General features: G+C 37.3%; 1 protein-coding gene across 7 annotated transcripts in view; it reads left to right on the top strand.

Annotated features, from left to right (window-relative positions):
- Positions 1 to 2,088: 2,088 nt before the first annotated feature.
- The window catches only part of mtus1a (microtubule associated tumor suppressor 1a), a 36,269-nt gene continuing 19,733 nt past the window's right edge, over positions 2,089 to 18,624 (top strand). The window contains exons 1-6 of one of the 7 annotated variants that reach the window (XM_051859549.1): positions 2,089 to 2,226; positions 8,233 to 9,910; positions 11,051 to 11,279; positions 12,327 to 12,491; positions 13,804 to 13,908; positions 14,230 to 14,331. In XM_051859549.1, the coding sequence (XP_051715509.1) occupies positions 8,342 to 9,910; positions 11,051 to 11,279; positions 12,327 to 12,491; positions 13,804 to 13,908; positions 14,230 to 14,331 (2,170 nt within the window). In that variant the 5' untranslated portion in view covers positions 2,089 to 2,226; positions 8,233 to 8,341. Of the gene's footprint in view, positions 2,227 to 4,914; positions 5,086 to 8,232; positions 9,911 to 11,050; positions 11,280 to 12,326; positions 12,492 to 13,803; positions 13,909 to 14,229; positions 14,332 to 16,558; positions 16,961 to 18,624 lie in introns of those variants that run through there. The other 6 variants (XM_051859553.1, XM_051859548.1, XM_051859550.1 and 3 more) reach the window with 6 other exon arrangements.

Here is an 18,624-nt window from a genome sequence, read left to right as displayed (position 1 = left end):
GATTTTTAGTTTTTCTGCTTTCATTGTAATTTTAGTTAAAAGTTTTAGTAATTTTTTGTGTTTGTCTTTTAGTTTTTGCTTTTAAATGTCATTATATATATATTTTTTTTTTATTTCTGTTTTAGTTACACACAGAATAGAATTAGCATGTTTTAAGTCACTGCATTAATATGTCTCATATGGGGGGGAAACGGATTTCCCCCCCATGAGTTTCTAATATTTATCATACTGGCTCACTCTTGCACTTCCCGATGGCTTTGTGGACAGTGTGCCAACCTCTGGTGCAGTTGCATATAAAGAATCTTAGGTTCGAGTCTAGGCTTGTGGATTTTGACAGCTGTATATTTTTTTAAAAAATATACAAAAAGAATCATTACATTTTTCAAAAAGAATCGCTACTTTCCTCAAAACCAATCGCTACATTTTTCAAAATGATTCACTACTTCACCAAAAAGAACTGCTACTTTCTTAAAAAAGAATCGCTACATTTCCAAAAAGGAATCGCTACATTTCCACAAAAAAAAGAATTGCTACTTTTCCCAAAAAGAATCGCTACTTTCCCCCCCAAAAAAAATCGCTACTTTCCTAAAAAAGAATCGCTACTTCGCTTTCAAAAAGAATCATGAAACCCCCCATGAGGTTCTAATATTTATCACATGGGATAAGTTTCGCACTTCTCCATGGCTTTGTGGGCAGTGTGCTGACCTCTGGTGCAATTGTGTGCAAAGAATCCTAGGTTTGAGTCCATGTTCATGGAATTTTCCGGATCCCGTCTGCCTGCTCTCACCTATTTTGCTTCCTGTCAACATATTAAATATCATAATAAATGGCAAAAAGGCAAAAAACATACATTTAAACTGATGCTGGTAAAACTCCATCCACACACAGCAAGTTTAAGTTAAAGATAATAGTTCCCAAACTGGGGTACGTGAGGTGACAAAAGGGTGTACGCGAACAAAATGCTGAGTAGTTAATTTAATTCTACCCTACCTTAAAATAATATTAAAACCGAGCATGTATTTCTAAGTGGCAAAATGCCGTAAATCCATTACATTTGATCAAATTACCTCATCTTTTGCAGTCAAAAATGACTGCATCCACAGAAGCAGCATGCATATGATAAGATTACGTGCAGAGTCTGCTGCCTTCAATCGCGCTAAATTACTGCCGTTCTCGACAATGCACTTTTGTAAAAGTGGGGATTTAGCACTTACTCGCATGAAGAACAAATATAGACACAGATAGTGGATTGATATCGATTTAAGACTTAAACTTTCTTCGATACAAAAACATACCTTGTGTGAGTTCTTGTATTTAATGTTGATAACGAGCAAGAATGCAATTGTTCCCAAATATCCACGACTGCAAACGTGACATTATTATACAACAGGTCAAAAAACAAAACGTACATTTTAAACACAGTACTGTCAGTATTTACTCTATTGTGCAACGAAAAAATAGTTCTAACGAAAACCACAGCAGAACTACAACACACGTCTGTGTTTCGAGAACAATTCTGCGGCTTTGAACGAATCGAGAGAATCATAGATTCAATGATTCATTCACAGTCACTTGCTTCGTTACTGAATGAATGACTCGATGACTCACTTACTTGCTGCCACCTACTGGCGGTTTTAGTTTAATATTTAAAAGTATCACTTCGTTTTACCATCATTGCATTTGTCTCTATTGAACATTTTTTATTTAAAACATTATTTATTTTATAAAGTTATTCATAAAGGTAAAAATATGCACTGTTAAATCAATTTAGTGGGCAAATATTGTCCCTTAATGGAAAAGGTGTGACTGCAGTCTAAATGGAAGAGAGGGGTTACGCAGAAGGATGGTAATCCCTTCAGGGGGTACTCCACTCTAAAAAGTTTGGGAACCACTGGCGTATAATAACAAAAAGCTAAATGGAAAAAAAGCGAATAGACTGAATGAAAACACTTTCAACACTTTAACATATGAAATAGTAATTTTTAGCAAAATATTTAATAGACTTGACTAAATATTGAAAAATTGTTCAGATGTGCCTAATTGGCTTTCATGTAGCTATAGGCCTAGTGAGTGTCAGAACACTAGCGGCTCGTGTCTTTCCTGCAGTGACGTCATTTAAGGCGAGCGCGAGCTCACCTGAGCTCTCTCACCTGTACTATGCACGCGCTGCTGTTAACGGTAGACACATCTGTGAATCCCAGTTTAATTCCACTTGCGACGTGCAGGGTAAGTACACTATGCTACCCAGAGAAATTAAGCCGTCAGTGTAAATATCTACTTTTCTACAAACTCACTCTTTTACCTTACATTTTCATCCGTGATTTAGTAGTGCGAGGCATGTTTCTGCTGTTACTCGAGTCGCGTGAGTTGTCTTTCATGGCTTTTTTTTGTTGTTGTTTGTTTGTTTACGCCTACTGCATGTTCATTCAGTCTGTATCGTCTATATACATTTATTCAAAGGGATCTTCTGCTTGTATAGCTTTACAACTTTGTTTACTCCACGTGTTATTTATAGACCGAGCTGCCAGAGATCCCAAACAGGCGTCTGATATTTCTCTGTCAGGTGCACAAGACAATTTAAAGGCAGCGATCAGGAAATAGATTGTGGCTCAGAGGGAGGTATGAGGGAGAAACATGAGCTGGGCAGGAATATGTTAGTAGATTTAAAGGTACTAAATAAGCTAGTTTCTTCTCCTTGTTTTCCACCCACTTCTTCACTGAGATTCAGAATTGTCTCCCTGAGTCTTCTGATTGTTTTTGATTGAACACTGATTTAGATGCTTTAGACATGAACCAACCTATGTTATGGAATATTCTATGAATCATATTATTTAGTCCATGTTGGTTTGTGTGTCTCAAATGCACCATTAGAGCATGGTACTATGGGACGTATGTCTTGACCAGATATAGTGTTCAGAAACAGTGGAAAGCTCAAAGGGCACAAGCTTTGAATTCCACAGCAGGTTATAGTGCAGGTGCCCTTCGGGACTTTTTATGTTTTTATTTTTTTATTTTGGAAAGTCTCTTATGCTCACCAAAGCTACATTTACAAAATACATTAAAACCGTAGTATTGCATATTTATTATAGTTAAAATAACTGTTATTTTAATGGGGACCTATAATGTCCCATTTACAAGATGTAATATAAATCTCTGGTGTCCCCAGAATGTGTCAGCTTAAAATACCCCACAGATCATTTATTATAGCTTGACAAAATTGCCCCTATTTGGCTGTGAGCAAAAACACACCATTTTTATGTGTGTTCCTTTAAATGCAAATGAGCTGCTGCTCGCTTTCCAGAAGAGGGTGGAGCTTTAGCAGCTCACGCTTCTGTTACTCAACAACAAGAAAGCTGGAGAATCTCACGCAACTAAAATGATGATTGTCAGCAACGGTGTTCAGTCTTACATTGTTCAAACCGGAGTAGGACACTGATGGAGAGACTCAGGGAGAAGTTACAACTTATAGAATGCAACTGGATGTTTCTGATCGGTTAGTGGATACATTTATGTAGTTGCTGTGGAGTTGATTCAACTCAACGACTAGCATGTGCGTCATGTTAATCTTTTGTGTGTTGAATTGACCCTCGTTTGTGAAGCAGTCCGGTGTAAAATGAAATGTCAACAACACTCTACTACAACAACTCTTTCTCTTCTCTAAAGCTGCCCAACATGCCCTCACCCCTTTGGTGTCTGTTCTCAGGGGGCAGGATTTATGTAAATTTTATGGTTGGTGATGTCACTAAACCGGGAAGAAGCTTATTGTAGTCCCTACCAGCCGTTTGTTGTAGTCCTTAAACAGCGAATTCTTTAAAAGAAACTTCACAAGTTTCACTTGCACTGATAGAGCAAGATAATTTCTTTTATTTTCGCCAGTGTAAATGAGTTTAAATTCTTCATTTTCTTCAATCTCTTAATCTTCAGCAAAAGAGTTTTGAATCGCGCTGGCTCTCTCGCGAGAAGTGAATCAGTTTCTCTCTGTTGCAAGGTATCTGATTGGCTGTTCACCACTGATGTCACACATTCATGTGCACACGCTCCACAAACTCAGGATCAAAGGCTGAGTTGACAGAGAAAGTTGATGATAAGCATCATGGTACCAACAAAGCCGGATTGGAGTGGTTTGGTTTGTCAACTCGAAACTAATCCTACAACCCTGAGTTTGTTCAACTACCATCATGGTACAGGCCCCTGGTGTCCAACACTTAGTGGTATTGTTTGTTAACCAAGATTATATATTCCTACTCTGGTTTAAAGGCCTTTTAAAGACGGCTTACTCAGAAATAGTACTGTTCCCATTGACAGGATATAATACCCCTCATGCCTGCTGTTACATAACTTAAGGAAATCAAGGTATTGCCAAGTATTTGTCAATACAAAGAAAGTGTTGCAGCTTTTTATAGTAAATGCCTCATTGTCATGCATCAAAGAAGGATTGCTTTTCTAAATAGAAATAACATTAACATGAACCTTTCTTGTGTATATTTGTTTTATAATTAATATTTACACTTAGTTTTATGTTAAAGGTTTTCTTCAGCAGAAAATAACTGTGTAGTTGACATCCAGTTTTGCAGTATTTCCCTTCATTTATCCCCTGTGATGCCCAAATCCCTTCAAAAATGCTATTGGCTGCTCAGCAGCAGCGATTACTGCTTTCGGCCTGACATGCCCTGGCCACTCCCCTTATGTAGGGCTTGTCTGGGATAGGGTAACCAGCCACTGTCCCTTGTAAAGTTAGCCTTGAGGCTTTGCAGTGAGTTTAGTCATGGCCTAGGCTGGATCTTGAACAGCGCTGTACGAGTAGAGGCGTGTTTTAGTATGCAGGGACAGCCCAAAAGTGTGCTGACAGCAGCCTGGACTGTGCCACATTCCTACGAGACAGACCATTGCTGCAAGCCACGAGTGGTGCTGAAGGAGGGACTGCTGGGGCTGATGGGTATTTTAGAGCTGGCAGTCTTTATATACGTGCGTTTAGTGTGGTGTAGTGTTTACCACAGCACTAATAGGATTGATCCCGAGACATGGAGCTGTGAGTGCTGCAGGAGCCTGAATGGGATGTGCTGAACTGACATAATGTTTTGCCTGGTAGGACTTGAATTTTATGTTTTTTATCTATTCATAAAAGATTATCAGTTACTTGCTATATAAAATAAAGACAAATTTGCTTCACAGCGAGTGCAAAAATACTATTAGAAAGCCATAGTTATTTTTTTATTTTTAATTTTTAACAGTTACAAGCTGAGGACATTTGACTTAGGAGATATGACTTTATGAAATTCATTTTTTTTATTTTTTTTTTTTTACTAAAAATATGAAATAAATTAAAAGTCAATTTGATAAAGTTTTTGCAATCCATCTGCATGTTTTCATGTTGCTTGTTTTATTTAACATTAACAGACATGCTGTTAAATTATAAGTTTGTTTATGCCATATGCCTTCTTGTTATGCCATAAGCTGATTTAGTGCCCCAGTTATGACATTTTTAAATGACATTTTTCCAAACTGGGCTCTTAGCAATTAGGCTGCTATAACCCTCAAGAATGAATGATTCATTGTATTTCACTGTTGCTTTTTATGAGTGTTCAATATATCAGTTTTATGTTCCTTTAAAGATGAAATAAGATGCGTCCATCAATAATTCTCCCAGCGGTAGTGAAGTATTAACAGAGGGGCTCTTGTTCCTTTAATGCCCAGCCCTTGCATGAGCAGTCAGTCTGTAAATGACTAAGCACACTGTTAGTTCCCAAGGTAACCTTTCACTCAGTCAGCGAGCCGAAGAAGGAATTATTGCACTGCCTTTTTAATCGGAATATTTGGGAGAGAAATAGAATTATAGTGAATGTATTTATCATTATGCTTTTATGTAAGGAAATAATGGGAAATTGATGGTTTTGGTACCTTTGTTCAATTGATAAACTTGAAAATTTAGTGAATTTTTCATGTTCAAACAGCCAGATAGGTATTTGCTTAAAGGGTTAGTTCACCCAAAATGAAATTTGTGTCATTAATTACTCACAGTCATGTTGTTCCACACCCGTAAGACCTTTGTTCATCTTCAGAACACAAATTGAGAGATTTTTGATGAAATCCAAGGTTTTTTTTTAATCCCCCATAGAAAGCAAAGTAATTACCATCATTCAAGGTCCAGAAAGGTATTAAAGACATCGTTAAAATAACCCATGTGACTGCAGTGGTTCAACCTTAATGTTATGTAATGACGAGAATACTTTTTGTGCGCAAAAACAAAACAAAAATAATGACTTCAACAATTTCTTCTCTACCCTGTCAGACTCGTACGCAGTGAACAGTTCAGTGCTTCCGTGTTTATGTCTGAATGCCGGCTCATTATTGGCCGGCTCCTGCGTCAGCCTCACACGCATGTGCCAATACTGAGCCGGCGTTCTGATGTAGAACCTGGAAGTGCTGCAATAAAAATAGAGTAGGAGAATGACAGGGGAGTGACGAATTTGTTGAATAAAGTTATTTTTGTTTTTGCGCACAAAATGTATTCTCCTTGCTTCATAACATTTAAGGTTGAACCACGTTGACTATTTTAGCAATGTTTTACTACTTTTCTGGACCTGGAATGTGGTAATTTCGTTGCTTTCTGTTGAGGATAAAAAAAAAAACTAAACTCTTAAATTTCATCAAAAATATCTTAATTTGTGTTCTGAAGATGAACGAAGGTCTTACGGATTTGGAATGACATAAGGGTGAGTACTTAATGACAAGAAATTTCATTTTGGGTGAACTAACCCTTTAAACCTGTGAGTGTAATATTACTGCATGACTATGACAAAACAGATAAGAAAAGACAACATTGCTTGTTGAAAGATTTTATAATCCAGAGTTAGCGCTATTAGTATTTTTCAACAGCACATGAATATCTATTATTGATACAGCCGACATAAATGCAAATTCAGAGTGGTAATTACATTGTTGTGTCATCATTCACTTCGTGAGCAGATTCTGATTGTCATTTGTGATACTGCTTTTTGTTTGTGTACAGTTTCATCCATAACATCAGGGTTATATTGATGGTTAAAGTTGCATGTTCACATGCTGTGATTGTATGCGGGTTTTGTTATTTCAAAAGAAGCATGACAGAGAGCTTGTCTCTGCATCTGCATGAACTGGCCTCTCTCCTCATTGTACTAGACAGAAGTGCATTAGAGCATGCAAGGCCTTTCCCTCAGCAGAGGCAAAGTATGCCATGCCTCTTCCACCCCTGTGGAGTAGTGCAATGATGTTAATGTGGGGAGACAGAACCCAAAAAATAACAGATCCCTAGTAGCCTGGCCTTCAGAAATATGTTAGGTCATTCTGTATTTTCACTAAATCTTGAAGAAACTATTGGTCATCAGATTTCATAAAAATAAATGGAACATTTTGGAAGTATTAGTGTTTGTGTTAAGTCACAGCAAGCCTTCTGTGTTTGAAAAAGGCATGTCTGCAAGGGTGAGCCGTCCTGTCACAGAGCTAGATCTGTCCCTATAATAAACACAGCAAGGTGTTTTCACTAGCACTCAGGACTGCTTATCTATTGTCGTTTAAAATATATTAAAATGTTAATTAAAAAAATGTTATTTTAAGTTGTAATAATATTTCACTACTGTTTTCAATGTATTTCTTATCAAACAAATGCAGTCTTGGTGAGCATAAGAGACTTCTTTCAAAAACATTAAAAAAATCTTTATGCAACCAAACTTAAATGTTAGCGCAACTAATTCTATTAAAAAAAGGTAAAGTAAGAAAAGAAAAAAACACTGGAGCAGAATTCCCCAAAACAACGGTAGTGTACATTCAAAGTTTTCAAAATGCTTTATAAAACCCTTCCAAATGTGTTTTTCAGTTCCACATTAAGAAGAACTAGAATTTGATAACCTATGAGTAAGCTCTTGCATTTTTAATGGTGTTTCTCTAGAAGACATAAAGAATTAAACAGGGATCCATTTTCTCATTACTCTAAAAGTAATTGGTCAGTATATTATGTAATGTCTGCACAAAGTGCACTGCATTACTTATTGCGACCAATAACACAACAGGTTACCCAAATTGTAATTGGCCAGGCTGTGTGTTTGTTCAGTGACGTGTTATATCTACAATAGCTAATACCCTCTTTTTAGCTACAGCGCATTGAGTCACCTCTGTCTTGTATAACTTCTCACATCAATCTAGACAATAGATGGATTATTTAGAATTTGTTTACAACTTTTTCCTTTTTTCTTTCAGGAACATTCACACAATGTGCTTCAATAAATAACCCTGTACTGAAGTTCAGAAGACAATACAATTATTATAAGACAAGAAGTGTTTCAGACAGTTCGGATGTGAAATTGTCATGGAGACCACGCATAGATCCATGAATCTTACTTTCCCCATTGAGGACAAAAATGGAAATAACATCACCTGCCCCAGTGAGCATTCCCCCGATTCACTGAGAAGCACTAGCAGTTTGAGTTGTGGCGGTACAGACAGTCCTCATGATGTAGAAATGGAGGACTGTATCACTTGCCCTGCAAAAATTGAGACTTCTTCCTCAAAGGTAGTGAAATCAAGTGGCACAATTGCTGTGGACTTTGCCAAATCAAAAATTGACAATTGGAATGAAAATGTGACTCTCTTAGTAGTGGAGCCAAAAAACACTGAATGCAATGATAGAGGCAGTGACAGGAGCTCAGAAGCCTCCCCTGACAGTGGAGAGCGTGAGCTGTCTGAAGTGGACTCCTGCGAACCATCACGGCGTGGATCTAGTGAGAACTGCTGCTCTGTGAGCTCTGGTGAGATGGTGATGAGAAGTAACAGCTTTGTCTTGCACGAGACTGACCAGCCCCTTAGCATCTCGCTGATCGGGGACTCCAGAACCTCCTTGGATATATCTTCAGACCTCGGCGTGGGATCTGGCATGTTACCTGATGTCTGCGAGGGCCTAGCCGAGGTGCCACAAGGAGAGTCCAAGAATCAGGGCTTGGAGTGTACCTACATCCAACCAAACAATCAGACCTTTCTAATAGATGAAAAGTCATTGAGCATTGAGAAACTTGAATGTGTCACACCTGTTCATTATCAGAAATCTAATAAAGATGTGCAAAAGTTGGCATGCAACACCGGTGGATCCAATCACTCAATCACTCCAGTGGAGGGGAAAACGGTGCTTCTTACCGCTTCTGAGGATCTAGACATCAGTGGCAATGCTCAAACCTCAACTCCAGTGCAGTCTGTGAGTAACAAGACGTTTTGCCTCCCATCTCTATCTGAGTCACCTCTGAATAAAGATGAAGGGGATTCATTGAGTCCAATGGCTCAAGTTATAAGTCAGCAGCAAGACACTGCCTCTCAAAAGCCCAAAACATCCTTGATGTCCGCGAGTAAAAGCAACAAAATAGAAATAAAACGGTTTCCGAAGCCTAACTTCAGTAATATAAAGTCTAAAATTATGTCACGTGCCACCAACCCCTTCAAGACACCAAAGACTTCATCGAGCTCCATCCCTCAAACTAATGAAAGCCAGACTATGGACCAAACGAAGTCATCTCCTACCAAATCCATTTCTAATACAGTAACCAGCACTTCTGCCACACCAGCTCAAAGTGTGAAGAGCTCCAGTGCAGCTAAAAGAACTCGCTCCTCCACTTGCCAAGAAAGTGGTCCAGCCTCAAAATCTCGACCTCGCCGATGGTCTGAAAGTGCTACCTCTTTCAAAACTAGTAAAGATGGGTCACAAGAGAAGAATCCACAGGTCAACAGGGTCTTAAACAACCTCACCACACCACAAAAAAACACTAAAGGTGTTTCTCAGAATCAGGGTGGAAAGACCAAACCTGCAGACACACATGAGTCCACTAGAGAAGACTTGCAGGGGAATGAGTCTCTGAAGGTTCGAGGGAAGAATCAGAGAGTCAGTTTGTTGGTGAGTATGTAATGGTCAATAACAGATAATTGGCTGATATTAAAATTACATGAAGTAAAATGATAATCAGTCCAAAATCAATTGCTACAAGTGGATTTAGAGAATTCATCATAATGTATAGTGTTTATAATGTATAAGATTTACTAAAGGTTACTTTTTATATCACAGTGATATTGAATTGTTTGTGTTATCAAAGATTAAATCAATTTAAGTGAGCATTAGGGACCGAAATCTATGGAAGCTTGTTTCCGCCACTAAATTAAAAAATAAAAAAGGTAATTGCAACTTTTTATCTCACAATTCTGATTTTATTTCTCAGAATTGCGAGATTTAATTGTGTGATATAATGCAATTGTGTGATGTAAAGTCAGAATTGCATGATATAAAGTCACAATTCAGTCTTTTTTCCCTCCCAATTGCACATTATAACACGCAATTGCAAGTTTATATCACGCAATTCTGACTTTATGTCTCACAATTCAGACTTTATATTGTGCTATTCTGATTTTATATCTCACAATTCTGAGGGGAAAAAAGTCAGAATTGTGAGATATGAACTCACAATTACCTTTTTTATTTTTTATTTAATGGCGGAAACAAGCTTCCATAGAAATCTGACATGAGGGTGAGTAAATGACCAAATTGTTATTTTCCCTATTTATTATTCCTTTAAATATTCAGTATCAGCCAAATTACCTCGACTGATACAGATAAATTAAAAATCTAATATTGGCCAGTAATGAAAATGTAATCCTTAGACACAAATCATTAAAAGCTCACCATCTCAAACAAAGCACAAATTCACAAACAAATAATCTAAAGAGAAAGTATTTATGCAGTGTAATTGCGGTTTTAATTACTGCTGTGAGAGGGTAGCAAGCTGAATCTCTGGAAAATGCGTTCCATGTGCACATCACATCATGTTTACAGAGCTGGAGAAGGTAATAAAAAAAAAAATTGGCAGTGACTTCAGAATTCCCATGGGGACTGCATTACAATAGCTGCTTACGTCTCTGGTCTATGTGAGTTTCAATCCCATTCTTCAGCTCTGTTATGGCCAACACTGCCGTGAGCGTGGGGAGCACAGGCTTGGGGCGGCATGTGTGAGAGCGAGTTGCTGAAAGGGGACTTCTCTTGCAGGCAGTGTCTGCCAGGCCAGCAGCGGCAGCAGCATGTGAGTGGAACAGAGGCAGGCTTGGCCCCCAGCCATCCCCAGCCCGGACAGGAGGCGCCTCTGCTGCTCACGTTCCAGCTGCAAACCTTCGGCCGCCACTTTCAGCCTCTAAGCTCAAGACTGGCACATCAGGAAAAGATGGCAACAGTGCCACTGACATCCCTACACCCAGAAGCAAACTGAGCACATCTGATGGTAAGGGCATTGTGCACTCTTTGGTCAACTTTCACTTTTACAGTGTGAATTGGTACTTGTGAATTGGTAAAGGCTGGATTGTCTTACTAATGATCAAAGTTTTGAGAGATTCAAAGTGTTTGTCTTATTGTTCATCCACTGTAGAGCCATTAGAAACACTATAGTAGAACTAAATGCATAATGTACATTCATTGTTTCTTCATCAGTGAAAATAGTTTCAAGGAGCACTTGATTGTTTGACATTGCTGTTGTTTAAATTTATTCGTACACTACCATTTCAGATCATAGACTTCTTTCAAAAACACTTCTGCTCACCAAGGTTTCATTTATTTGATCAAAAATACAATAAAAAGAGTAATACTGTGAAAAAATAATTTAAAAGTAACTTTTTATTTTAATATATTTTAAAATGTAATTTATTCCTCTAATGGCAAAGTTGAATTTTCAGCATCATCACTCCAGTCTTTAGTGTCACATGATCCTTCAGAAATCATTCTGATATGCTGATATGCTGCTCAAGAAACGTTTCTTATTTCTCATTTCTTATTTCTCATTTTGATACATTTTTTTTCAAGATTCTTTGAGTAAAAAGTTAAAAAGAACTGCGTTTATTTGAAATGGAAACCTTTTGTAACATTAATAATGTCTTTACTTTTGATTAATGTAATGCGTGTTTGCTGAATAAAAGTATAGTTATTTCCTTTAAAAAAAAAAAAAGAAAGAAAAAAAAAAGGGTACCCTGCAGAATTTAAGACATTCTTTTCTAGAACCCATTTTGATTTTTGGTATGTTACTTAATCTATAATTTTGTACATTATAGTTTAAGTGTCTATAGTGGGGGGAAACACTTAAATTCCTGTAACCATGGACTTGTAGCACAGCATTCATTGTGTTTTTGGAGACTTGTGTTAAAATTATCTTTCCAGTGTTTTTATAATAGTACTCTGTTTGCAGTGCAAACATTTGCAGTACAAGCATCTGTATGCTTATTTGTGACACATTGCCTCAATATCAATGGATTTATTGTGTGTCACTTTCCCACTGCAGTTAAGCTCAAAATCCATTTAACTGAAGGCACAAACGCAGTTTCAGGATCTCAGTCCAGATCTGCCGTGTTCGCAGCTCCAACATCAGCCTCCAAACTGCCTGTGAAGCCCAAAATACAGCCCAAGAGTTTCAGCACTCCTCAGACAAGTGGACATTCAAAGCAAGGTGAGCTTTCTGTTCATCTCCCTACTTTCCATTTCGTTTCATTATGTAGAACGTAAACCCAGATTGTCAGCCTTGTGGAGGAAGGTTTAGAAAAATAATTATGGATAAAAGTGGCTGTTTCAGACAAGATCAACCTCATACTATCCAGTTTGACCCACATTCCCTTCTAGGTCAGTGGTGCCTTAAATCCAAAGCCTGAAAATTAAATCCCCTCTAAATGATTCAATCTACTCTGACTAGACTTTTGAAACATCTTGATTTTTGGATCGTGATTTCAGCTTAAATAAATAAAGTTGTTTAAGTATTAAGTAGATTCAATGACGTGAAATCGGTTTGATCAGGAGAATCAAACATGAAAATATAGGCCGCTTTTTCGGTCTAGACAGTGATGCTCTTTTACCTTTTGCTTTCATTGGTTGATGTACGTGATGTTTGTATGGATCGTGCCACTCAGTCCCAGATGTCTGTGGGGCAGGGTTTGTTCTGCCTCAGTTCACTTGGAGGGGTATGAGAAAGCAATGCACATGAAAATAATGAGGATCTACTAATGCAACGGATATTTTCTCTTCGTTATGTTTAACTCTATATGGAAGGTCATGGCTGCACACGGAGGCACCTTGACTGAAATCCCAAAGCAAGTTTTTACTAATTCAACCTTGAATCAGCAGCCAAGCTCTTGTGCTCAGTGTTATCTGACTCTCTTGACATGCCTCCTTATCGGATCCTATCGCTTTTGTATTATTCCTTTGTTGTCTGCCTTTCATGGAAAACCTAAGACACAGTTATGGCAAAGTAAGTAGAGATATTTTTTTTTTTTTTTTTTTTTTTTTGCTTTGTAATGTTCAGATGTGGATTTCAAAAATTTGTTCCTGATATATTCAAGTTTGTGATAACAACAATAACAAGGATACCTTGTTGTTTTATCAGATAGCAGTGTTGCTATACTGTTAATGTGGTAACAGAAGTCTTTCAGTATTATAGCTGCTGTTGGCATGGTAAAGTTTCAAAAGTCATATCAACCCACAATAGTGGCGGCCTATTAGAGAAGGTGCAATATCAGTGAAAGATCATCTGTTTATAGCAACATGATTGACATCAAAAACAGATATGATGATGAAAGCTGGTTATCTTTTGTTGCTTTGATCAATATTGATTCCCATACAAGCCTCCCCAGGAAATTCCATCGCAGATCCACAAACTAATTAATCTACTAAAACACTGGAAGATTTATATTGGTCATTGACTTCATAATAATAATAATTATTATTATTATTTTTTTTTTTTTTTTTTTTTTTTTTTTTTTTTTAATCAGCCCATGCAGAACCCTCTGTGGGAACTTTGAGTAAACCTCCATCTAACAGGACCACGTTGTTAAGAAGCAAGCTGCAATGTCCACCTACCTGGAGTATATCGTCAGGTATAAGTCATACATTCAGTAATATTCTGTGCATTATCTGCACCTCAGATGAAGGGCTAATGCACGAACAGGCTAGGGCTTGTCTGAATCAATTCTCCCAAAATCAAAAGAATGATATAAGGAAAAAAATGGTAAAATGCTTCCATTCAGATTTGTGACAAACACAAGTCAGATTTTTTTTTTTTTTTTTTTAACTGTTTCAACTATTTCATCTATTTGGATATGTTTAGACTAAAGAAAATGTATATGGTTATGTCTGTTTAGAGTCTGATTTACTTTAAACCTAAAGTGATTGTCTTATTTTCACTACTGTGGGAGCAGGATGCAAAAACACACCCTCATCAAGTTCAGTGAGGTCTTCAAGCAGTCCTCTGAAAACCCCTACCACAGCCCGACCCATGAGACCTGCCACTACTCCTACAGGTAAGACCCAATTTATAAGGAACCCAATTTATAAGCAATTCACTGAAAGACTAGGGGTTTAAAATACCTATGCTTCATATATTTAACAGACCGTCCCAGAATTAGCTCTAGAGCTCAATTTCATCTGCAGTATATGGGAAGGAAGAAAAGAACATGGGAACACATGGCATAATTAAGTCATTAATCACGAAAATAACAATTAAATTAAATGTTAATTTATTTTTATTTTTTATTTATATAGTGTTGGTTTCAGATAAATTCCTTCTCTAATTGAAATAAATTTCGTTCATATACTGCATCTTCTCTGTGAGTGGGAGGTGGATTTGTTTGATCTGTGAAACACCCTCTCAGCAATGTGGGAATATTTTACCACCACCAAGTTTATAACACAGCTGCCTGTCTCTGTCTTGTCTCAGTCAGCCTTTCTCAGCCTGGTACATGTAATGTGTGCTTTCTTACCACCCTTAAGTACTGTAATTAAGAACGGCCATTGCATTCCTTTCAGAGATTAAGTCTTGTGTGTGTGCATGAAACTAAGTGATTTCAGAAATTACTTTTTTGGCAAGCCCAACTGCCTCAAAGTCAGTGAGACTGGACCCTGCCATTACATTAATCTGTGAGGATATGTTTAGTTCCAAAGGATGTTTACAATAAATTGTGTTATCTACACATAATCACTTTGAATTCATTTACCCAATAGAAATATACTATATTGAAAAGTGATTCAGGCATTAGTCAGGTGTTTTGTTGTTGTTGTTGTTGTTGTTGTTGTTGTTTTGTTTTGTTTTTTTACTTTTAATAAATGTTTAAACTGCATCGAACTTGTTTATGCAGGCATGTAATGCAAGCCAGTATTATTTTGTTTTGTGTTCTATTTAAATTAGAAAAAAAGTAACATTTCAATATTTTAATTTATGGTAATTTTGACACTGAATTAACTGAAATTATGCAGGTAATTTAGGGCCAGATTTACTAACAGTTTATGCCAGCGCAAACCCTCTTTTGGTGTTAAAAAAATACTGTCAGGATTTACTAAAGACACGCAGTGAAAAATTAGCGCTGAAAAGGCGAGGACACCGTTATTTTTGCCACTGACCTTATTGCATATGCATTTGTAAGAGTTTCCTATTCAGACACAAAATTTATGGGAGGAGAGTATTTAAATGAATCATGCAACAAGATTTAAGGTTTTCCCTAGTCAGTTTACTGGTATTTTGCACCATTATTTAATGCCCAGAAAAAGCGTCTTAAACCAGACGCTAATATGCGCTGTTCTTGGTAGATTGTGTTGGTCATTATGGAAATGATCCAGTTGCATCTGTGTTCTTTTAATTTGCACATCTTCAGTAGATCATGTGCAGAACTTTCCACTCCCATCGGCGCTTTTTTGGAATTGCGCTCTCACGCTAATTTGCCCTGTTTAAAAAAAAAAAAGAAAAAAAAAAGTGGCCCTTAATTTGTAATGTTTATTAAATTAGAGAATGCAAAAATAGAACCATTTTCACTTGTTGTTCTCAGACTTTTGGACCCCTCTGTATGTTCTAGAATTTGTGAAATTACATATTCAAGTGAAAGCCTGTTGATATTGCTTGGAACAGATTTTATGACTCCAGCCTCTAGTATTTGGACCACAGCCTGAGCTGTGCAGACATGCGTTGTCTGCTGCTGTCAGCCCTTCATAAACATAATTGCATTTCAAACATGATTTTATGTCTTCTGTGGGTTGCACACTGTTTTTTTTTTTTTCAATTCTTGCTGGCATCAAAGGCTTGTGTTAGACAGTTTCTGTGGTTGCTTGGCACTGGTCTGTTTGTGACCGCAAAGAAATCTGTTCCCTTGCTTTGTTAGAGCTCTTATTATGGAGGTTTAAAATGGAATTTACATCTCAGGACAAATAACACCTTTTTTCTTTTTTATTATTTTTTACCATTTTTTAAACTCTAACCCTTCTTCCAAAAAAAAAAAAAAAAAAAAAAAAAAATTATGGGGAGTTTTTTAAACTACTTTTCTTGATTAGGTGACCTGCTCAGTGCATTTCTTGTCAAACATATTGCTGTAAGCTGTTACTTTCTCTCCCGCCATTTTTAACCCTCCCCCATGTGTGAATGGAGAGCGCCAGGAGAGAGTGAGCCCACCCACCCACTCCTGCTTTGCTGTTTACTCCTCCCAGCGCCCTCCCTTCCCTCTCTCCTTCCTTCTTTTCACCCAGCATCCTGCACCTCCTTAGCACCCAGCAGAGAGCGAGAGATGCTGAGCACCAGTGGACGAGAGCTCAAAACAGTGGATTAATGCCTTCTGCTCTGCCTCATTTGTCTCAGGGGCTCCTACCCCTCTTTAATCCAGGCTGCTAAAGTGTGACGGGGGTAGAGACAGATTTTTTCTTCCCCCTCCCTTCATCACATTCTTTGCCGCTTGTTTGGCAGATATATTTTTTGCTTTAGCAATATGTGTGCGAATTGAGACTTTTTTTGTTTTGCTTATAAAGAGTTCTTCTCTATTTTTTTCGGCAAGATGTTTTTCTCTCCCAAATTCTCTCTGTCCAACATCCATGTGAGGCTGACAGCGAAGGGATTGCTCAGGAACCTCCAGCTGCTGTCAGGATGCAAGAGCACAGTGGTGTTTCAGGCAGGTCTGTTCCTCAGAAAACGTTGTTGTTGTGGCTTTTCCTTCATTCTGTACAGACGTTTCAGAGTGATTCTGTGTAGCTCTCAAGGTGCCGTCTTCACTCATGTGGTGTTGATTCTATCTTTAGACTGTGTCTCTCTCTCTCTCTCTCTCTCTCTCTGCCAAAGAGTATTTGATATTTTACTTGGCCAGTAGGCCTCTTCTTGCTAACTACAAATAGAGCCTGGGATTGTTTTTGCAAATAACACGTATATTTGTGCCACAATTTGGGTTATGGTGATCACCTACCAAGTCGGTAGATTCAGTAAGTTCATTTTTACCTTGTTTATCCTTTCAAGCGTGCTAGTTCATGGGTCTAAGAACCTAATTTTCCCATTTTAAATGCTCAAAGGTTATTTTGGGCTGTAGGTTGAATGTAAACTTGTAAACATTTTGACAAGCTATATTCCCACCGAAGAGATGCAGTACAGATGTTTGTGGCTCCTTTTTATAGTGACTGGCCAAATAAGGACTATAACAAATAAGGAAACGACTATTTATTCCATGTCTGTAATATCACAGAGGATTATATTTAATCTCATTAAGTATTTGGGTAAAGTTTCACCTGTTGAAATATCTCTCCAAAAATAAATAAATATTATCAGTTTACATTAATTTAGTGATAACCTGATTGATGTTTACGTTTGTTTTGCATGTACTACCTTTGATAGGACACAGATGTTATATATGAATCTTTACAGTGATTTTCATATTGCGTAGACATAATTATTGTACAGCATACTGAATGCATAACACACTTCATTATTACAATTTTACATTTTTACAATCATATTATTCATGTTTTAATTTAGCAAATCTGAGACTAGATTATTTTAGCCATTTGTTTAGGTATTTTGTTGCCAAGCACTATTTTAAAGGGGAACAATCCATTCTTAATTCCTAAAAACCTTTTTATTGCAAATATTATCTGTGGTATTGAAATAACGGGCAAGGGTTTCACACATATAGTATAGTTGTGTAAACTGACTTCACATCTAAAACTGTGATTGTTTACCTAAGTAGATCTTTAGCAAGGCTTTAAAGGAGTCCAATTGACTTATATGACTTAGAGAGCTCATACCTTGTGCAACAGCTTTTGTGATAAGTGGAGTTTTAATTTCTAAAGAAGGCTATCAAGCAGCAAATGTTCAAGATGTGTTGTGTACTACTGTATGAAGATCTGCCCATAGTAAATCACTTCAGATTCAAGAAATGCTTGTCACATTTTTGCCATTGTTAGTTTTAATAGTATGCAAATGCATTAAATTTTGAGTCTAAAATCCTTGAGCTGCAGTAACTAATGAAGTAAGACGGTAATATTTAAAGACCAAATTCAGTATGCACCTTACTGATGATGCAAACTATTTAATGCAAAATCATAATGATAATGCAAAACCATTATAAAGAAAACACTTAACCATTTAATGCATTGCTTGCATTTTTTGGGCTCATCTTGCCTGTATATAGTATTCATCATCAATAAGGTGTACACTGAATTTGGGCTTTTAATATCACTGATTTAGTACATTTAAGGCACTTTAAGTGTTTTTCACGTTAAGTGTTTTAGAATGTCTTGCTGTTTTTAGTGACTGAAATACTGCAGCAAATGCTGGATATGGATCATGGGAG

Source organism: Ctenopharyngodon idella, chromosome 14 (genome assembly GCF_019924925.1).
Source record: "Ctenopharyngodon idella isolate HZGC_01 chromosome 14, HZGC01, whole genome shotgun sequence".
Classification (NCBI taxonomy): domain Eukaryota; kingdom Metazoa; phylum Chordata; class Actinopteri; order Cypriniformes; family Xenocyprididae; genus Ctenopharyngodon; species Ctenopharyngodon idella.
The sequence above is the reverse complement of the archived record's forward strand: the minus strand, read 5'-3'. Positions and strand labels throughout refer to the sequence as shown.